The sequence below is a fragment of the Ailuropoda melanoleuca genome, chromosome 10 (assembly GCF_002007445.2).
Source record: "Ailuropoda melanoleuca isolate Jingjing chromosome 10, ASM200744v2, whole genome shotgun sequence".
Classification (NCBI taxonomy): domain Eukaryota; kingdom Metazoa; phylum Chordata; class Mammalia; order Carnivora; family Ursidae; genus Ailuropoda; species Ailuropoda melanoleuca.
The window spans coordinates 22,698,900-22,717,490 of record NC_048227.1 but is presented as its reverse complement, the minus strand read 5'-3'; the positions used below and the strand labels follow the sequence as shown (position 1 = coordinate 22,717,490).

The 18,591-nt window shown below is 43.0% G+C and overlaps 1 protein-coding gene across 1 annotated transcript in view; it reads right to left on the bottom strand.

Moving 5' to 3' along the window:
• The window catches only part of DNAH3 (dynein axonemal heavy chain 3), a 174,459-nt gene that overhangs the window by 143,873 nt on the left and 11,995 nt on the right, over window positions 1–18,591 (bottom strand). Inside the window, exons 6-12 of the mRNA XM_019808319.2 lie at window positions 17,559–17,631; window positions 16,972–17,146; window positions 12,335–12,524; window positions 10,107–10,302; window positions 6,638–6,763; window positions 5,254–5,449; window positions 3,350–3,529 (exon numbers count right to left, since the gene is read on the bottom strand). Coding sequence (XP_019663878.2) covers window positions 3,350–3,529; window positions 5,254–5,449; window positions 6,638–6,763; window positions 10,107–10,302; window positions 12,335–12,524; window positions 16,972–17,146; window positions 17,559–17,631 — 1,136 coding nt within the window. The remainder of the gene's footprint in view (window positions 1–3,349; window positions 3,530–5,253; window positions 5,450–6,637; window positions 6,764–10,106; window positions 10,303–12,334; window positions 12,525–16,971; window positions 17,147–17,558; window positions 17,632–18,591) is intronic.

The following is an 18,591-nucleotide window of genomic DNA, read 5'->3' as shown; positions in this document are numbered from 1 at the left end:
GGGGGGCGGGGGGAGGAAATCTATGGCTTTATTGTCATGAAGCTAGAATAGTATCCTTTCGATAATTCAAGTTCTCTAACTTCTTAATGGCATGTGTGTCCCTGAGAAATGTTCTCACTTGCATGACTCATGAAGACGGCCAAGTCCCTGCTGGGGACCCACTGCCCTCCTTGCTAAGAAAGCTAACAATGATTGGTCCCAGAAAAGACTGTCAGAGTGCTCCACTTGGTGACAGCATTTATATACCATGGATGAGAATGCACTGATTTAGAAAGGGGGAAAAGCTAGTGCAAATTGTCTGTGTCCTCCCTCTTTGGACAATCCAAAGGTTTTTAAGCCAGTGGAGGAACAACCTCTTTGCTGTGGCCACGCTGCAAACAGTGGTTGAAAGCAAGGAGATGGAGGATCTGGCATTGGTCAAGTGTACAGAGGAAATGATTTAGGGACATACAACTGGTCCACCCAGGCGATGCAAGAGATTATATGTGGGCAGCATAAGGGATTGTTTCCTGGGAAGAAGTCTTCAGTTGAAAGAGGAAATAACACCTTTTATTGCCCTTTAAATGTGGCTGGTAGAGCAGTCTGTAAAACTAAGCTGAGATCAATGGTGCCTTTTCCAGATAATCACTGTTACCATCTGCTGATCTCCCTGGCTTTCCAGTCCCTGACGTCCTGGTCTTATCATGACCCTCAGTGCTTACACCTGCACGCTTCTCCAAGTTCTGGATTTCCCTGGCACTTTGAGTGAGAAAATTCTCCCATCAGGAGAGAGACTGGCCCAAGTAGCCCCTTTCCATAGTAGTGTGTGTGTGTGTGTGTGTTTATGTGTGTGTGTTTGTGTGTGTGTTTCTGATTATGAAAGTAATGCATTGACGTGGCTGCTAATGCTGATTTAAATATTTTTAAGAGATTTTGTTTATTTATTTGACAGAAAGAGCACAAGAGAGCACCAGCAGGGGGAGCAGCAGATGGAGAGGGAGAAGCAGGCTCCCTGCTGAGCAGGGAGCAGGACTTGGGGCTCCATCCCAGGACCCTGGAATCATGACCTGAGCCTTAGGCAGATGCTTAACCAACTGAGCCACCCAGGGGCCCCTGATTTTAATTTTCCTTATTGCATTTTTAGTTTTAGAAAACCCTTCCTTATTTCACCCCACCTCATTTTATTTATGCCTCTCATTCCCTTCTTTTCATTTCAATCAGTATTACAGCATCCATGTCTCAATTTTTTTGCTAAGACAAGTATTTTCTAATATTTACTTTGGTTTCCTTTAGTAACCTTCTCATAAATAGGCTTCCCTTCTGCACCTTGAAACTATTATTTTCAAAGCCTCATGCTGACGTTTTTTCCAACTTTAAAAATTTATGTTTATGGGGGGCACCTGGCTGGCTCAGCTGGTGGAACATGGGACTCTTGATCTCGGGATTAAGTTTGAGCACCACGTTGGGTGTGGAGATTACTTAAAATGAAATCTTAAAAAAATAAAGGGGTGCCTGGGTGGCTCAGTTGGTTAAGCATCTGACTTCAGCTCTGGTCATGATCTCAGGGTCCTGGATCAAAGCCTGCATCAGGCTCCCCGCTTAGCAGGACGTCTGCTTTTCCCTTTCTCTCTGCCCCTACCCCCACTTGTGCTCTCTCCCTCACTCTCTCTCAAATAAATAAAATCTTCAAAAAATTAATTAATTAAATTAAATTAAATTAAATTAAATTAAATTTCTATTTAACCATAAAAAAGGCAGGTCTGGCAGGGTTTGGGGATACTGTCTACCTGTTGCTGTTCTTTGATATTCTTATTGGATATTCAACCTGAAGGGCTATTGTTTAAAAGTTACAACACCCAGTTCAGAGAGGGGTTTGAGGCAGGAGCCAGTGCTGTGGGCATTTCTAGATGGAGAATGCTAAGCCTGGGCTGCATTTCCTCATAGCCTGATAAAGTCCCACTGGCATTCACTTGGGCCTAGCTTTCAACCCTGGTACACCCTGTGACCTGTGACTATATCTTCTTGCCATGACAATCCACTAAATCTACTACCATCCCTGCTGGGTGTTTGCTGGAGCAGCCACATGAGCCCTGGACTCTCCCAGCCCAGCTGCTTGCAAACATTGATGATCAACAGCAGTGAAAGAGAACTTGACTGGTGTGTACTTTATCTGTCCCCAAGACCCACACTTATCCTTCCAAATTACAGGGTCTTCTCTTTCATTTCCTTCCTAGGGATATGGATGGTAGGAGAGTTGCCCACTGTTTCTTCCCCCCTCCACACACCCAGTTTTCTTGTTAACCAGGCTTGGTTGGGTTCGAAATCCCAAATTTAGAGTTATCTGGTGAAATAGACCAGAGCATTTGGCTTCATGTGCTGCCCCACAGCCCCCAACTCTAATCTTGAGCTCTTAGAGACCATTAAGTATAAGACTCCAAAGAGAAGGGTATTTAAGAGCATCTAAGCATCACACATAATGCCTGGGGAGGGAAGGTGGGGAAGAAGAAGAGAAAGAAAAACATCCCACGGTTCCCTTCCCTACATAGGGCTGGACACTGGTTTTGCCACATCAACCACCCAGAGGGAAACAGAAGATAGATCACGAAATAGTCACACTCATGTGGGTGATCCTGCCCAGCACTAAAAGTCTGCTAAGTGTCTGGAATATGATTAGCAATGCCACCCTGGAAAGGAAACTGGAAGGGGCCTGGACCAAGAAGGAAAGCTTTAATCTTTCCCTTTGATGCCTTCAGTGGTTAAACAAACAAACATGAAACTTCAAGAAGTAAATTAGATATTGTTTTATGAAGATTCTTGGAGAGTTCATGGCATTGTTCCATCGTGAATCAATCCAAGTTGGATATGGCTTGGGACACATCTGCCCCTTTGAAGTTGGATCATGGTGGGCTGAGGGCTGAGAGCAGGGACTCTACTTGCTCACAAAGTAACTCTTAATGCTCTTATTAAAAGTACAATTCTTGGGAGACCTGGGTGGCTCAGTCAGTTAAGCGTCCAACTCTTGATTTTGGCTCAGGTCATGATCTCAGGGTCCTGGGATCAAGCCCCACGTCAGGCTCCATGCTCAGCAGTGAGTCTATTTGAGATTTTCTCCCTCTCCCTCTGTCCCTCCCCACTGCTTGCACTCTCTTATTTATAAATAAATAAATCTTAAAAAAATAAATAAAAGCACAATTCTCAAATACTGGACATTTCTTTATGGCCCAAATATTTCTGGGGCCAAGGGGGACATACTCCCCTTTATTTTGGTATTTATCTCCTAACTGAATACTTGGTTCAAACAGCCATTTTAAATTTATTTTATTCAATAAGTAAATATAAGTATGAACAAGTGATTAAGTTGATACTATACCTTAGGGATCTCCCTAGAGTTCTTAATAATTTCCAAGAAAGAGTTGTGTATTAATTCCCAGCAGTCATCAAAAGATGGATTAAAGACGATAATGGGTTCACTGACTTCAAGTTTGATCATGATTAGTTGAGGCATGAAGAACTCCATCTCTTGGTAGGGCTCCTCAAAATCATTCCCATCCTTTAGGAGACATAAGATATGGTGGCTGTCAAAAGGTGGGCCCTTCCAGAATCAAAGGAGTGATTTTTTACCCATTCACAATAGGACACGAACACCAGCAAAGGAACTGCAGAATCTCACACACTGTTCATGTTCAAATAAGGGCTGGATATGGCTTAGCCCACCCTGAGCTCATCCACTCCCCCTTCCCCAAAGCTTTTATTCAGTATGCTTACTTCGCTAAGAAATTCCTGCATTAGTATTTCCAAATCCTTCCTATCCTTCAAAATTCAGCTCAAAATCCCCTCCTCTGGGAAGCCTCCCTGTTCTCCAGCAAGATATAATCTCTTCCACTGCTGAGCTTCTAAATTTCCACTTCCTTCATGGTGTTATAACTTTCTTTCATGCAGAGATGTATATGTACATCTTACCTTCTCTACTCTAACCTCTAGGGCAGGGTCTGTGTCTGAACCCTGTACTTCCTCCAAAATATCCAAGACAGCATTTAGCACATAGTCGGTGCCTGATAAAAATTTGTTGACAGCATCCGAAAGCATAAACAGTTATCTGTATGCCTCAAATGGAGCTTGATAATGAGTGAAAAGTCTATTTTAAGCATTCAAAATGTCAACCTTCCTACAGCAGAAATATTGGCATGGAGATATCTACAATTCCCTATCAGGCTGGTAATATAAGTTACCTCTCATAAACTACACTGCTTAATGAAATTGTCATTGTGCAGCTGTGCAGTACTTTTCTAAGTTGATGTTAGACATTTCCAGATCTGTTTGAGGTTGATAAACATTTGTTGAATAGCTATCATGCATCAAATACCCATGAATTTCCCCTTCTTTCAGACATGTAAAGATTTTACTTTTCCCTTTGCGTGGAATTTTCGAGTGGGATTTGCTCCCACATCTGAGTCTTTTCTGCTTAGCAAAGTAGATGATTACAGTGACATCTATAGATTGGTTCTTGCTAGAAAGCTAACATCACAGTCTAAATTCAGCAGCATTGGCTTCTACATTTTTTTTGAGCAAAAGGTCAATTGTTCATCTTTACTTCATTTGGAAAAATACTTAGAATTTAACCTTTTATAACCAGGCAATTTTGTATTTTTATTACCCTTTTTTAAGGTAAAATGTGCATGTGGTATAAAATCCAAATGAATCTTCCTTAATCCTTAGGCTATCTAAGTTTAGGGGATGCTATGAGGTATTGAAAACCAGTGCTTTTAGCTTTTATTTTGACTTCACTGAAGTAGTCTCATGAAGAAAGTTATTAATTAAGTCAACAAAGCCTTTTGTTTTCAGGGATGCGCCTTTCAAAGACCAAAGAACAAAAAGTCGACATCTGCAATGATACACACAACACTCAGTAAGTATCAAGCCAAAGATTTATAATAAAACTTTTTCAACTCCTTCCTTTAACAGAGAGGATCAAAAAGTGACCTGTTTCCCTCCTATAAGGGGTATGAACTCCATTTTACTCAATCTTTCTTTAAATAATTTTTAACAATTTTGCCACTTCCAGAGAACTTGGCCAATTTAGTAGAAATTATCTCAGGAAAGCTTGCTGCGATTCACAGAAATCATTTTCATGAGCTAATAATGACCCAATGTGTGTGACAATCAAGAATTTTTTTACTTTTTGTCCTTGGCTCACAGCTGAGAACCTACGTGACAGAATTCTGATTGTCTCAGTTGCTTCCCCTCAAAAGGGCCTACTGCTGGTCCCCTACGTACCTTGTGTATCATGAAAAAGGAGACGAGGTCCTCAAGAGACTTAATGACCAAGTCCCTCAGCTGGAGTGACATGAAGGAACCAACAGAAGCAAAATATTCCTCAATGTTATGAGAGGAGTCATAGTCACTCTTGGGAGCAAAATGGACCCACTGCTCCTTCTGTGAGATGAAAAGCTGGGCACAGGTGGGGATCCACCTGTAAAAACAGGAGGGCACCCAAGTAAGAAGTGCTTCTGAGCTTGGAGAAGTCTGATCAGACATTCCCCACTCTCTGTGACCAGGCAGATGGCTCACTTCCCAGCTAAGCAGCTTTCCAAATCAGTATTTTCATATCCTTGGCCATCTCACCTGCCAACACCCCTTTCCTGGGAAGAAAGTAGTAAGATTTGAATTGAGAGACTGCTCTTCCACTAGCAATACCCAAATACACAAGGGATGCTGGTATCGTGTCCTGCTCCAAGACTCTCTACTTTCTTCACTAGAATTGGAGATTAAGGTGAAGGGGCATAAAGAACTGGAATGTTCTGTCCAACTTCTCTCCTTGGCAAATGCCTGGCCTCTGTTCAGACTTTATAGGGGGAAAGATAGAAGAGGAGAAAAAGAAGAAAATGTAAGAAGAGAAAGCCCAGTGTGATGGTAGCTGCTCAGAAGTTGGGACTAAAAATAAGAAAAGCAAAAGAAGAAATGGATGCCTCCTTGTTCTTTCTTCCTACTTCTGCCAATTTCTAATTCCCAGCGGGAACCACCTGCCTTTTCATTCTATCATATCTCTTTTCTGATTTCTAGAAAAGTATTCCTCTAATGACCAGAAAAGTTCTAGGAACAGCCATAGTTGTAAATACAATAACTAGGATATTTATTGAGCAGCTACTATGTGCCAGCACTTGTGTATACATTGTCTCTGATAATAAAAACCCATTGGTAGGTATTACCACCATCATTTTACATATGGGGATTTCTCTGGCTCTGGACACAGTCCTGCATGCATTTGCAAAAGAAAAAGGAATTATCTAAGTTACTGAAACCCTCCTAACTCTGGAACCTTGCAGTTGTTTATCTGGGCCACCTGAACACAAGTCATTCAAATGCACTGTCATGTAACCTAGGAATGGACTTCAGAAGAAGGGAAGGGAAGTGGTACCCCCAACAAGGAACAGTAATGAGAATTTCAGAAAGGCAGAGGGAGACCAGGAGTGAGGGTTGAAGAAGAGTGGACATGTGGAGACACAAAGACCATCAGGGGATGGAATGTGGAAGGAAGGGGAAAGAGGAAGTGGTCAGGGGAAAGTCAGCAAACTGTGCAACCTCCAGGCTGGGAACCAGTTTTCACTCCAGAGAGTTTATGATACTGTGATGCAGTCCCATTCTGAGGCCAGATACTGACTTGTTGAGAAGAATTTGGCGTGCTTCCATGCAGTGTTTCTGGATCACATCCTGATATTCGTGAGGCTGCAGAGGCAATTTTCCTGCCAGTAATTCTGCTGTTCGAACAAACCTGAGGTCTCTAAATCTGCCAAAAGAGAGGGGGAAATGTCCTGGGCTGAGAAGACAATTGAAAATGAATTCTGTAGGGTAAGTTCAAAGGGTATATATTCTTATTTTTCAAGGAGAGTAAAACTAATTATATGTGAAAAATCTGAGAGTCTGGGGAGGGAGTAGAAAGTCCAGAGGAACCTTGCAAACAGTAGACAGATGAGCGAACTCAGCTGTTGTTTGCTGAGACTTCCTACATGTCCTGCTCTCGGTAACCCATCTGGGGAGGGTGTTTTGCCACCAACCTGGTATTTGCCTGGCTGGGAACTGGGATATCAAATGGGCAATCAAAGTTCTTTAACAGCAAAGACAGAGAAGACAGGTCAAGAGAAGCAACAGCTTCATGATCAAGTGGCTTCCATCTAATCCTCAATGTGGCCCCCAGGTGAGCTACTCAGGACAACTTGGAGGACAACTTTGGTCTAAACAAACACAACCCACCCCCCCCATAGACCTACCCTCGATGGCTGCCCGGCTCACCCAGACACACACAGTATCCCTTGGCATAGTGCCTTATACAATGCAGGCACAGAATAGATATTTGTGGAATGAACACAAGAACCTCCTTCCACCTTCTCCTATGAGGCTTTTATCTTCTACTATTTCTCTCAGATCAATGGATGTGTTGTCCTTGCCCATATTCCCTGAGGCCTCTTTTAGCTCAGACAGCCACCACATCCCTCCCTGATGTCTACTCCATTTATTTATAAATCACTCTTTTAAATCATCACTGCCTTTCACTTCCCCAACTAGATCTTTGCTGACTTCCTTAGCTCATCTCATTTCTTGCTTCTCATTTCCATCATCCACTGGAATGACCTCTTGGGCACTTTTCCTCATCCTTCTTAAATCCCACAGCCTACATTTCTATTCCTTCTTGGTGGAGGTGGTGAACTTGGTCCCCATCATGTCTGGCCAGTCACAAAGCACTGCTAGGGAAGGCAGGCTAGAACTTGAGATCTCCCTCACCACACGTTTGATATCTAACCAAGAATGGCCCTTGTCACCACCTAATAACCACATTACTTATCTTTAATTTAGTTCTAACAAACTTCCTACACTGGTTCTTCAGACCACAACTCTCTTTCTGGTCCCCAAGCCCCTCACCCTTCACCGATCACTAGGTGACTTCTTAGAATTTTTAAAATTAAATCATGCAGGGCACAGAGAAAAGCTTTCTGTATCATTTCCTTAACAAATCTTTCTCATTGTTGTTTTTATTGTTGTTGTTGGTGTTCAACTGACAAAAATCTCTTAAATGGTTTTGCTTTTGTTGCCTATATAATCTTTAGGGAACCCCTAAAAGCAAGCAGTAAGAATCCTTTCTTTTCAGAAGCTATAGGTTCAATAATTTGCCATCTTCACTACATGATCAAAGTAAACGCACATACACATCTTCTTGGCAGTGAGCATTTGGCAAATTTTACCATCCCTGAGACTGATCTTTTTTTGTTATTTTCTAGCTTATTTTTTGAGGCCATAAACGTGCTTATAGTTAAAGCAGTACCTTCATTTATTGAACAACTACTATATGACAAAACTGTTCTAAGCAACTCATCCAATAAACCCCACGAGATATGTATTATTATTATTCTCATTTTACATATAAAGAAACAGGGGCCTAGAGAGATTAGCTTCCCCAAAATCACAGCATTTGTTATTGACAAAGCAAGAACCAGAACCTAGTCGTGTAGTTTGGGAACCCATTCTATAAATTATTACCCTATACACGTTTGCCTCATTAGAAAATGACTTTTTTTTTTTTTTCAGTGTCCTGACTGGCACATCCAATGACTTAGAAAACTGAATTCGGTCCAAAGAAGGGAATGTGCTTTTTTCTTATCATTGGTGGGCTCCATTGCCAGCTTGACTTCCCCCTCAATTCCCTTTGGAAATATAGGTATAACTAAGAATGTGATAAACAAGTAAGTTCTCCAAGTAACAGGGCTCTCTTAAGACTAAACACATTCGAAGCTACAGAGCCTCCCCAAAATAAAATATCTGAGCGACTGGTAAGTTCAGCCAATCAAAATTAAGTAAGCATATTTGCTTCTAGTTTTTCTAATAAACACTCAGATGGTGGCTGCTCATGATGTCATCAGCCTGACCTTTCACTGAACTCTGGTGGCCTCATTCTCCCACCAGGATTTACACCTCCCTTGATGGACACCCCCTTCACCAAAATGACAGTCTTTCTCTGCAGATGATGAATGGATGAACTAAACATGGTGCAGCCATGCAGTGGGGTAATATCCGGCCGTAGAGCTGACGAAATATTGATACATGTTTCCATGTCTGATGAACCTTGAAAACATGATGCTAAGCAAAAAGCAGCCAGACATGAAAGGTCATGTATTGTATGATTCCATTTATATGAAATGTCCAGAATAGGTTAAATCTGTACAGACAGAAAGCAGATTAATGTTTGCCAGGGGCTGAGTGGAAGGGAGAAAGGGTGGGGGTGGGGAAGTGCTAACTGGTACAGCGTTTCTTTTTGGGAATGATGAAAATATTTTTGAAGGACAGAGTGATGAGAGTTGGACAAATATGTGAATGCACTAAAAACTATGCACTTCAGAAGGGCAAATTTTATGGTGTATGGATTATATCTCAATTTAGAAAAATGAAGGAAAAAAAAGTGGCTCGTGTACCCTCCAAACTCCTCCATTTGCTATGGCCAATTTAGTCATTGATGAACATAACTGAGACCCTTGCTTGCCATCCCTGTGCTGGCACTGAATTACCTAAGGAATAAGACCCAATCCCCCATACGTCTCGGAGGCTAGAGAGAGACAAACTAGCACACACACAATTGTAATTCAGTGTAATACATGTCCTCACGAAGGTAATGGCTCATTCACACTTAATGGGTACTTACAGTTTGTCGGGCACTGTTCTACGTACTTTTCATGTATTAAGATATTTAATTCCTCCTACCAACCCTAGGAAGCAGGAACTCTTATCATCCCAAATTTAGGGATAAGGAAAGCAAGACACAGAGAGATGATGTAACATGCCTGTGTTACCTAGGAAGCAGCAGAGTTAAGATCTGGGCTTGAGCAGGCTGGCTCCAAGTCTGTGCTCTTTACCAGTATGAGCCAGGGCTTAGAGACAGGGTCGGGGTGTCACGGGAGCACGAAGATGGGTCACTTCACTGGGTGGAGAGCTGTCACTTACAGTTTCTCTGCACTTTGGGTCTAGGATTGTCATCATTTCCCTTCAAGGGCATGGCTACCCCCACTGTGCCCAGCGTAAGATACTGTCTTTTATGGGCAAACAATAAAGAAAGGGAAAGAAAAGGGAGGGGAGGAACTTCTTACTCTTTAAACCACAGTTCTTTCAGGCTGAGCACCATGGGGTTCACTGTGTGCAGATGTTCCTCATTCCACTTCTTGGCATTCCTATAGACGCTGTGCCAGGGCACAGGGGCCCGGATCACTCTTTGAGGAAACATGCGGGGAATGTTCCTGATGAAGAGTCTTTTTCTCTCTGTTGGGTCCATGAGGATGTAATCAACTATATAACCAACAGAGCAAACACTTTGTCAGTAAGTAGGGACCTTGAACACTCTGTGCTCTTAGCTGCACACTGAAAATGTAAACGAGCTTCTGACCATTTACACTGATAATACCCATTACGTTGATAATCCCCTGGATATAACTAAATTGGGGAAGCTCCACTCTGTTGGTTTGTTTTTTCTGAAGATGTTTCAGGGAGGAGGTTCACGGTCTGAGGCTCAGAACCTGGGATTGAGCTCTATTTGGATATCTAGCATCATGTATGACAATGAACTGGTATTTGCTGATGCCTCATTCAACATTAATTGGTTTCTCACATCTAAGCAGTCACACAAAAAATTCAATGCAAAAGATGACACCAGATACTTAGAAATGGAAATTCAGAGGTGTCTGGGTGGTGCAGTCAGTTAAATGTCTGACTCTTGGTTTCGGCTCAGGTCTGACCCTGGGGTTGTGGGATCCAGCCCCACATTGGGCTCTACACTCAGCATGGAGTCTGCTTGGGTTTCTCTCTCTTCCTCTGCCCCTCCCTCCCGCTCTCTCTCTCTCTCACTCTCCCTCTCTAAAATAAATAAATAAATCTTAAAGAAAAAAAAAAAAGAAACGGAAATTTAGAGACCAAATCTTTCACATGCTAAGGAAAGAAAGATTGGTAAAAGCTTCACAGAGGAAGTGACATTTGAGCTGGACTGGGAAGAATGAGTAGGAATTTGTAGACAGGATAGGAAGGGAAGAGCACAGGGGTCAGAAGGAACAGCATGTAATAAATTGCCTTTCTAGGGCTTTTGTAAAACGTGTTCGAGGTGCTGTGAGTTATCTTGGGGCAGAAATATCCGATGCAAGTGGTAGAGTTCAAGGTGATAAGACTGCAGAAGTAGGTTGAGGCTGGAATTTGAAGGACTTTCCATGTTTATCCTTATGAGTTTGGTTCTATCCTGGCATAGACAAGAGGCCACTACACTGACACCATTAGGAAATTGAGTAGGAAATTTAAAGTAACTAGACAAACTGGTAAAGACAGCTATTGTCCAGATAAAATAGGAAGGCAAGGAACTCATATGATCACCATTCCCCTTTGATATATTTCTCACGTTACTCACTATCATTAAATATTTCCCAATGACCTACTGTGTGTATAAGACACGGGCCGAAGGATGAAGGGGAGCTAGGATCAATAACACGTCCTTCACCATCAAAGAAATGACAGTCTAATATGGGAGCCAAGACCCACAAGAAATGAAAAGACAACACCAGTGTTACATAACAGAGGAGAAATAATGGCCCAGGAGACGTTCCAAAGCAGGGTGAGTTGAAAGTAGACACAGGAAGTGCTGTGAATGCAGAGGATGGAGGGATCACTGAGGGTGGCAGAGAGAGAAAAATACTTAAGAAGCAGGTCTTGAGCTAGATTTTAAAACTTGGGTAGACCCTTGCTATTCCTAGTGCTGGCCCCAGGGTGAGCAGCATCCAAAGCTCCTGGGAGCTTGTTAGAAATGCAGACTCTCAGGCCCTACCCCAGATCTGTCTAATCAGAATCTGCATTTTTCACAAGATCCCCAAGTTATGTGGATGCACATCAAAGTACAGGAAGTGCTTCCCGGAGTCCATAGTCTCTCGTGGTTCATTCCCCCAAGAGACTATGGACTCTGGGAAGCACTTCCTGTACTTTGATGTGCATCCACAAACTGAGGGCTTCAGAGGGGAGGAGGGTGGGGGAATGGGAAAGGCTGGTGATGGGTATTAAGGAGGGCACGGATTGCATGGAGCACTGGGTGTTATACGCAAATAACGAATCATGGAACACTACATCAAAAACTAAGGCTGTACTGTATGGTGACTAACATATCATAACAAAAATTTTTTTAAAAAAGTACAGGAAGGGCTGGTGTCAACATGAGAGATGTGGGGGAGATCATTTGAATGAAAAGGATGACTTTGGCGTTTTGCAGGGAACCAGGGTGGACTATAAGTGAGAGAAAGATGGTGCCCTCCACAAAGGAGCCCCTTGCCCCATTTACACCCAGCCTTACCAATGCTTTTCATGAGGCTACTGTAGTAGTCATTTTCCTTCTCCTTCACCAGGACGATCATCAGGGGTTCCAGGAAGGGACTTGTCAGCAGTGTGTTCGAAATCAGCTTTGAAATCCGATGCATCACTTCATCCTCCTCGGGGGCAATCATGTCTCTTTGGATGCCATTGGTCAAATAGTAATAGTACCTCTTCCATAAACAAACCACCAACAAGACAATGACTATGGTTGGTTAACTGTGCCCACCGGCCCACACCTGTCAGCCTCCAAGGGGCCCTCCAAGGGGCCCTTCACACAGCACCCGTCCCCATCCTTCACCCGCTACAGTCGGCCTATCTGGGCCCATTACCGCACACCTGCTGCAGTGTGATGGCGGGCAAGTTTTTCCTTGACTCTGGAAGATTCAACCAGAGCCAGAGAGCTCGGTGGGGTATAAGGATGGACTTGTGAAATGCTATGCAGATAGGAACAGTGGAATGAGTACTAGGCCAGGGCGGAGGGAACCTATCTGGTGAACTTTAAGAAGATTAACAAACTCCTCAAAGGGACCCAGTAATTCACCCTCCTCACCAACAATAATGGCTTACAAAGCACTTTGATCCTGTGGCTTGCCGCTGCCAGTGAGAGAAAATTCCCCAGAGTCCAAGTGAGACTTACAATACTTCTAATCTGACCATGGGCTTCTGCGTTTAGAAAAGCAACACAAACACACAAACTGAACAAAAATGGCCAATGTGACCTGGTGACTTCAGGAAGTTTTGTTTGTTTTGAGCACTAAGATGCTGGATGGCTGATTAGTTCTAGAAACGAATACTTTATGATGGGATGAGAAGCACAAAGTGTAGGAAATCAGGTTTGACCTTTTGTGACAATTGTCTGTGGTCAGAAGTGGCTGAGCTCACCTTTCTCCAATCTTAAATGGAAGCTCCTTACAGAGAAGAAACTTCCAAACTTCCCTCATTGTAAGAACTGCCTGGGNGTTTCGGCTCAGGTCTGACCCCGGGGTTGTGGGATCCAGCCCCACATTGGGCTCTACACTCAGCATGGAGTCTGCTTGGGTTTCTCTCTCTTCCTCTGCCCCTCCCTCCCGCTCTCTCTCTCTCTCACTCTCCCTCTCTAAAATAAATAAATAAATCTTAAAGAAAAAAAAAAAAGAAACGGAAATTTAGAGACCAAATCTTTCACATGCTAAGGAAAGAAAGATTGGTAAAAGATTCACAGAGGAAGTGACATTTGAGCTGGACTGGGAAGAATGAGTAGGAATTTGTAGACAGGATAGGAAGGGAAGAGCACAGGGGTCAGAAGGAACAGCATGTAATAAATTGCCTTTCTAGGGCTTTTGTAAAACGTGTTCGAGGTGCTGTGAGTTATCTTGGGGCAGAAATATCCGATGCAAGTGGTAGAGTTCAAGGTGATAAGACTGCAGAAGTAGGTTGAGGCTGGAATTTGAAGGACTTTCCATGTTTATCCTTATGAGTTTGGTTCTATCCTGGCATAGACAAGAGGCCACTACACTGACACCATTAGGAAATTGAGTAGGAAATTTAAAGTAACTAGACAAACTGGTAAAGACAGCTATTGTCCAGATAAAATAGGAAGGCAAGGAACTCATATGATCACCATTCCCCTTTGATATGTTTCTCACGTTACTCACTATCATTAAATATTTCCCAATGACCTACTGTGTGTATAAGACACGGGCCGAAGGATGAAGGGGAGCTAGGATCAATAACACGTCCTTCACCATCAAAGAAATGACAGTCTAATATGGGAGCCAAGACCCACAAGAAATGAAAAGACAACACCAGTGTTACATAACAGAGGAGAAATAATGGCCCAGGAGACGTTCCAAAGCAGGGTGAGTTGAAAGTAGACACAGGAAGTGCTGTGAATGCAGAGGATGGAGGGATCACTGAGGGTGGCAGAGAGAGAAAAATACTTAAGAAGCAGGTCTTGAGCTAGATTTTAAAACTTGGGTAGACCCTTGCTATTCCTAGTGCTGACCCCAGGGTGAGCAGCATCCAAAGCTCCTGGGAGCTTGTTAGAAATGCAGACTCTCAGGCCCTACCCCAGATCTGTCTAATCAGAATCTGCATTTTTCACAAGATCCCCAAGTTATGTGGATGCACATCAAAGTACAGGAAGTGCTTCCCGGAGTCCATAGTCTCTCGTGGTTCATTCCCCCAAGAGACTATGGACTCTGGGAAGCACTTCCTGTACTTTGATGTGCATCCACAAACTGAGGGCTTCAGAGGGGAGGAGGGTGGGGGAATGCGAAAGGCTGGTGATGGGTATTAAGGAGGGCACGGATTGCATGGAGCACTGGGTGTTATACGCAAATAACGAATCATGGAACACTACATCAAAAACTTAAGGCTGTACTGTATGGTGACTAACATATCATAATAAAAATTTTTTTAAAAAAGTACAGGAAGGGCTGGTGTCAACATGAGAGATGTGGGGGAGATCATTTGAATGAAAAGGATGACTTTGGCGTTTTGCAGGGAACCAGGGTGGACTATAAGTGAGAGAAAGATGGTGCCCTCCACAAAGGAGCCCCTTGCCCCATTTACACCCAGCCTTACCAATGCTTTTCATGAGGCTACTGTAGTAGTCATTTTCCTTCTCCTTCACCAGGACGATCATCAGGGGTTCCAGGAAGGGACTTGTCAGCAGTGTGTTCGAAATCAGCTTTGAAATCCGATGCAACACTTCATCCTCCTCGGGGGCAATCATGTCTCTTTGGATGCCATTGGTCAAATAGTAATAGTACCTCTTCCATAAACAAACCACCAACAAGACAATGACTATGGTTGGTTAACTGTGCCCACCGGCCCACACCTGTCAGCCTCCAAGGGGCCCTCCAAGGGGCCCTTCACACAGCACCCGTCCCCATCCTTCACCCGCTACAGTCGGCCTATCTGGGCCCATTACCGCACACCTGCTGCAGTGTGATGGCGGGCAAGTTTTTCCTTGACTCTGGAAGATTCAACCAGAGCCAGAGAGCTCGGTGGGGTATAAGGATGGACTTGTGAAATGCTATGCAGATAGGAACAGTGGAATGAGTACTAGGCCAGGGCGGAGGGAACCTATCTGGTGAACTTTAAGAAGATTAACAAACTCCTCAAAGGGACCCAGTAATTCACCCTCCTCACCAACAATAATGGCTTACAAAGCACTTTGATCCTGTGGCTTGCCGCTGCCAGTGAGAGAAAATTCCCCAGAGTCCAAGTGAGACTTACAATACTTCTAATCTGACCATGGGCTTCTGCGTTTAGAAAAGCAACACAAACACACAAACTGAACAAAAATGGCCAATGTGACCTGGTGACTTCAGGAAGTTTTGTTTGTTTTGAGCACTAAGATGCTGGATGGCTGATTAGTTCTAGAAACGAATACTTTATGATGGGATGAGAAGCACAAAGTGTAGGAAATCAGGTTTGACCTTTTGTGACAATTGTCTGTGGTCAGAAGTGGCTGAGCTCACCTTTCCCCAATCTTAAATGGAAGCTCCTTACAGAGAAGAAACTTCCAAACTTCCCTCATTGTAAGAACTGCCTGGGGTGGGGAGGGAGGCTCTTACTAAAATGCAGATCCACGGGCCCTGCTGAATCAGTTTGGAGTTTTTCAACAAGCACCCCAGGTGATTCTTATCTTCAGGCAAGTGTGAGAAATGCTGCCACAAGGACTTTAGTATCAGCCAGAGTGGGTCTAAGTTCTAGTTGTGCCTCTTAAAGACTGTGTAACCTTGGGCAAGTTGCTTAATCAAACCTCACCCCAATTCCCACACCTGCACAACAGGAATAATCATAGTACCCAAGTCTCGAATGGGGTCAAGCATCTAGGGGGTTTAGTATGGAATTTTGCCAACAGCTCATACTCAGTCGCTATGACTTTTATTATAAATCATTTTATTATACACACTATAAACTCATAAGCTATTTGCTCTAAAGTTTTGTTCCTCTTCTTTTAAAATAGGTCAGAAACTCAAAAGTCTTCCTAGAACCAAGCAGGTAGTGTTAATCAGTGAAAGTTGGCTGGACATAAGAAAATAATACAGAATACCGGACACTCTCACAAACTGGAAAATGTATTTTTCATCTAAAGGAGGTAGATACTTCGCAGCTTCAAATATCTTAGTTTTTTCAAAAGAGGTTAGAAATCCAGCTTATGTGAGATTTCCCTCATTTTCAAAACACAGCCATAGGCCAAATTCAGCCTATGGTAGAGTTGCCAGATAAAATATAGGATGAAGTGAGATATATGTACACATTTAGTATTTCAGTATAATTTTAAAAATTATTCATTGTAAATCTAAAATTCCAATTTAACTAGGTGCCCTGTTTTCTGTTTTGTTTTTCAAAACCTGGCAACCCTAGCTCATGGGTCAGCACACTGCAACCTATGTTCTAAGAGGACCCAAAGGTTTCTAAGACTTACTAAAACAATACACACACACACACACACATATATACACACACACACACACACACACGCACTAGTGTGTTATGGGGTCTGGACTTCGGTATTTTAAAACATTCCCTGAGTGATTCTGCTGTTCTCCCCGAGTTTAGAATCACTGAGATGCCAAGGATAATACTCAGCCAATTGAGAGAAAGGAAGCAACAAGAAAGTACCTCTAAGTCTGATTCAGATGGCTGGGTTTCTTTACTTTCTATTTCCATCTCTTGTTGTAACATCACACCAATCTGTTCTTCTGGACTCATTGGCCTGCTTCCTGGAAGGGTCGAAGATATCACCACCTCCTTCTTTACGGGTGATGAGATTGAGATATTGCAGGCCAGCTTCATCCTGAAAAGTAGACACAGCTCAGCTCTTGGCTCTCTGCCAAGGTGCTCTGCGTCAGGCCCTACTGTCTCCAAGCTGCTGAGAGTCATTCTGCAGTGCAAGCCCCTCTCCCCTGTGTCATCTACTAGCATGGGTGTGTCCTTCAATGACAACCTCTAAGCATGGAACACCCATAGGTATGCTAGCATTGGTTTTGTTCACTTGGTTAATTTAATTTTATTCAGAGCCTGAAAAAATTGGGTTAAGGGGACTGATGGAAAAAACAACAACAAAAACAACAATAATAACGACATGAGTTACTTGGAGGCTGAGAATGCTTGGAAATCAAGATACAGAGCATGGTTTTAACGAGACCACAGACTTCTGTCGTTCGGCTTGGTGTCCTGCAATCCCCAACACCCACAGGGACACTTACCTGGTGGGATCCTCTTTGCCTCTAGGGGAGAACTTTCTTTTCTTCTTGTTGGGTTCTGAAGAGTAGTTAGCTGCTAGAACCGTGGAGAAGAAACACATCAGGGATGGCCAGTAGCCTTGGGCCAACCTTTGTCCATAGGGACATGACTTTCAGGACAGTCCCAGAGCATACCAAGGGGAGTAGACTTGGTGCAGTGCGATGAGACAGGAGATGGGCCACCTGGTCCCACATGCATCGCTAAACATCTGTGTGACTCTGAAGAAGTAATTTCAACACTCCGGGCCTCAGCTTCCCCAAATATGAAATGGGGCTGCACATACCTTCCATTCATTCATACAACTGACAAGTATGAATAAGAGCCTACTTGATTCACTCACTAAACCTGTATGCCCTATTTTCTAAACATTGGAAATTACTGTCCAATGTTTTTCTTTAAATAGGTGCAGACTTTTAAACTTAGTATATTTATTTTAAAGGAAATACTGATTATTATAAATAGAAAAACCAATATCATTTGCAGTAAATACAAGGTAACTACAAATGAATTCAGTAAATGATATAAAACTATATTAGTAAACTTTAACTAGATACTGTTACTTGCTTAAGTCTCTAGCCTAAAAAAATTAACAAGTAACAGAGAAGTGTGAAAGACATGATTTTAAATTGATATTTTGACAGAATCAAAGAGAACTGAAGACTCCTAATCTAGATGTATTCTTTTTTTTTTAAGATTTTATTTATTTATTTGAGAGAGAGAGCGCGTGCACACGAGCAGGGGGAGANTGATTTTAAATTGATATTTTGACAGAATCAAAGAGAACTGAAGACTCCTAATCTAGATGTATTCTTTTTTTTAAAGATTTTATTTATTTATTTGAGAGAGAGAGCGCGTGCACACGAGCAGGGGGAGAGGGAGAGGGAGAAGCAGACTCCCCACTGAGCAGGGAGCCTGACACGGGACTTGATCCCAGGACTCCGGAATCATGACATGAGCCGAAGGCAGACACTTAACCGACTGAGCCACCCAGGTGCC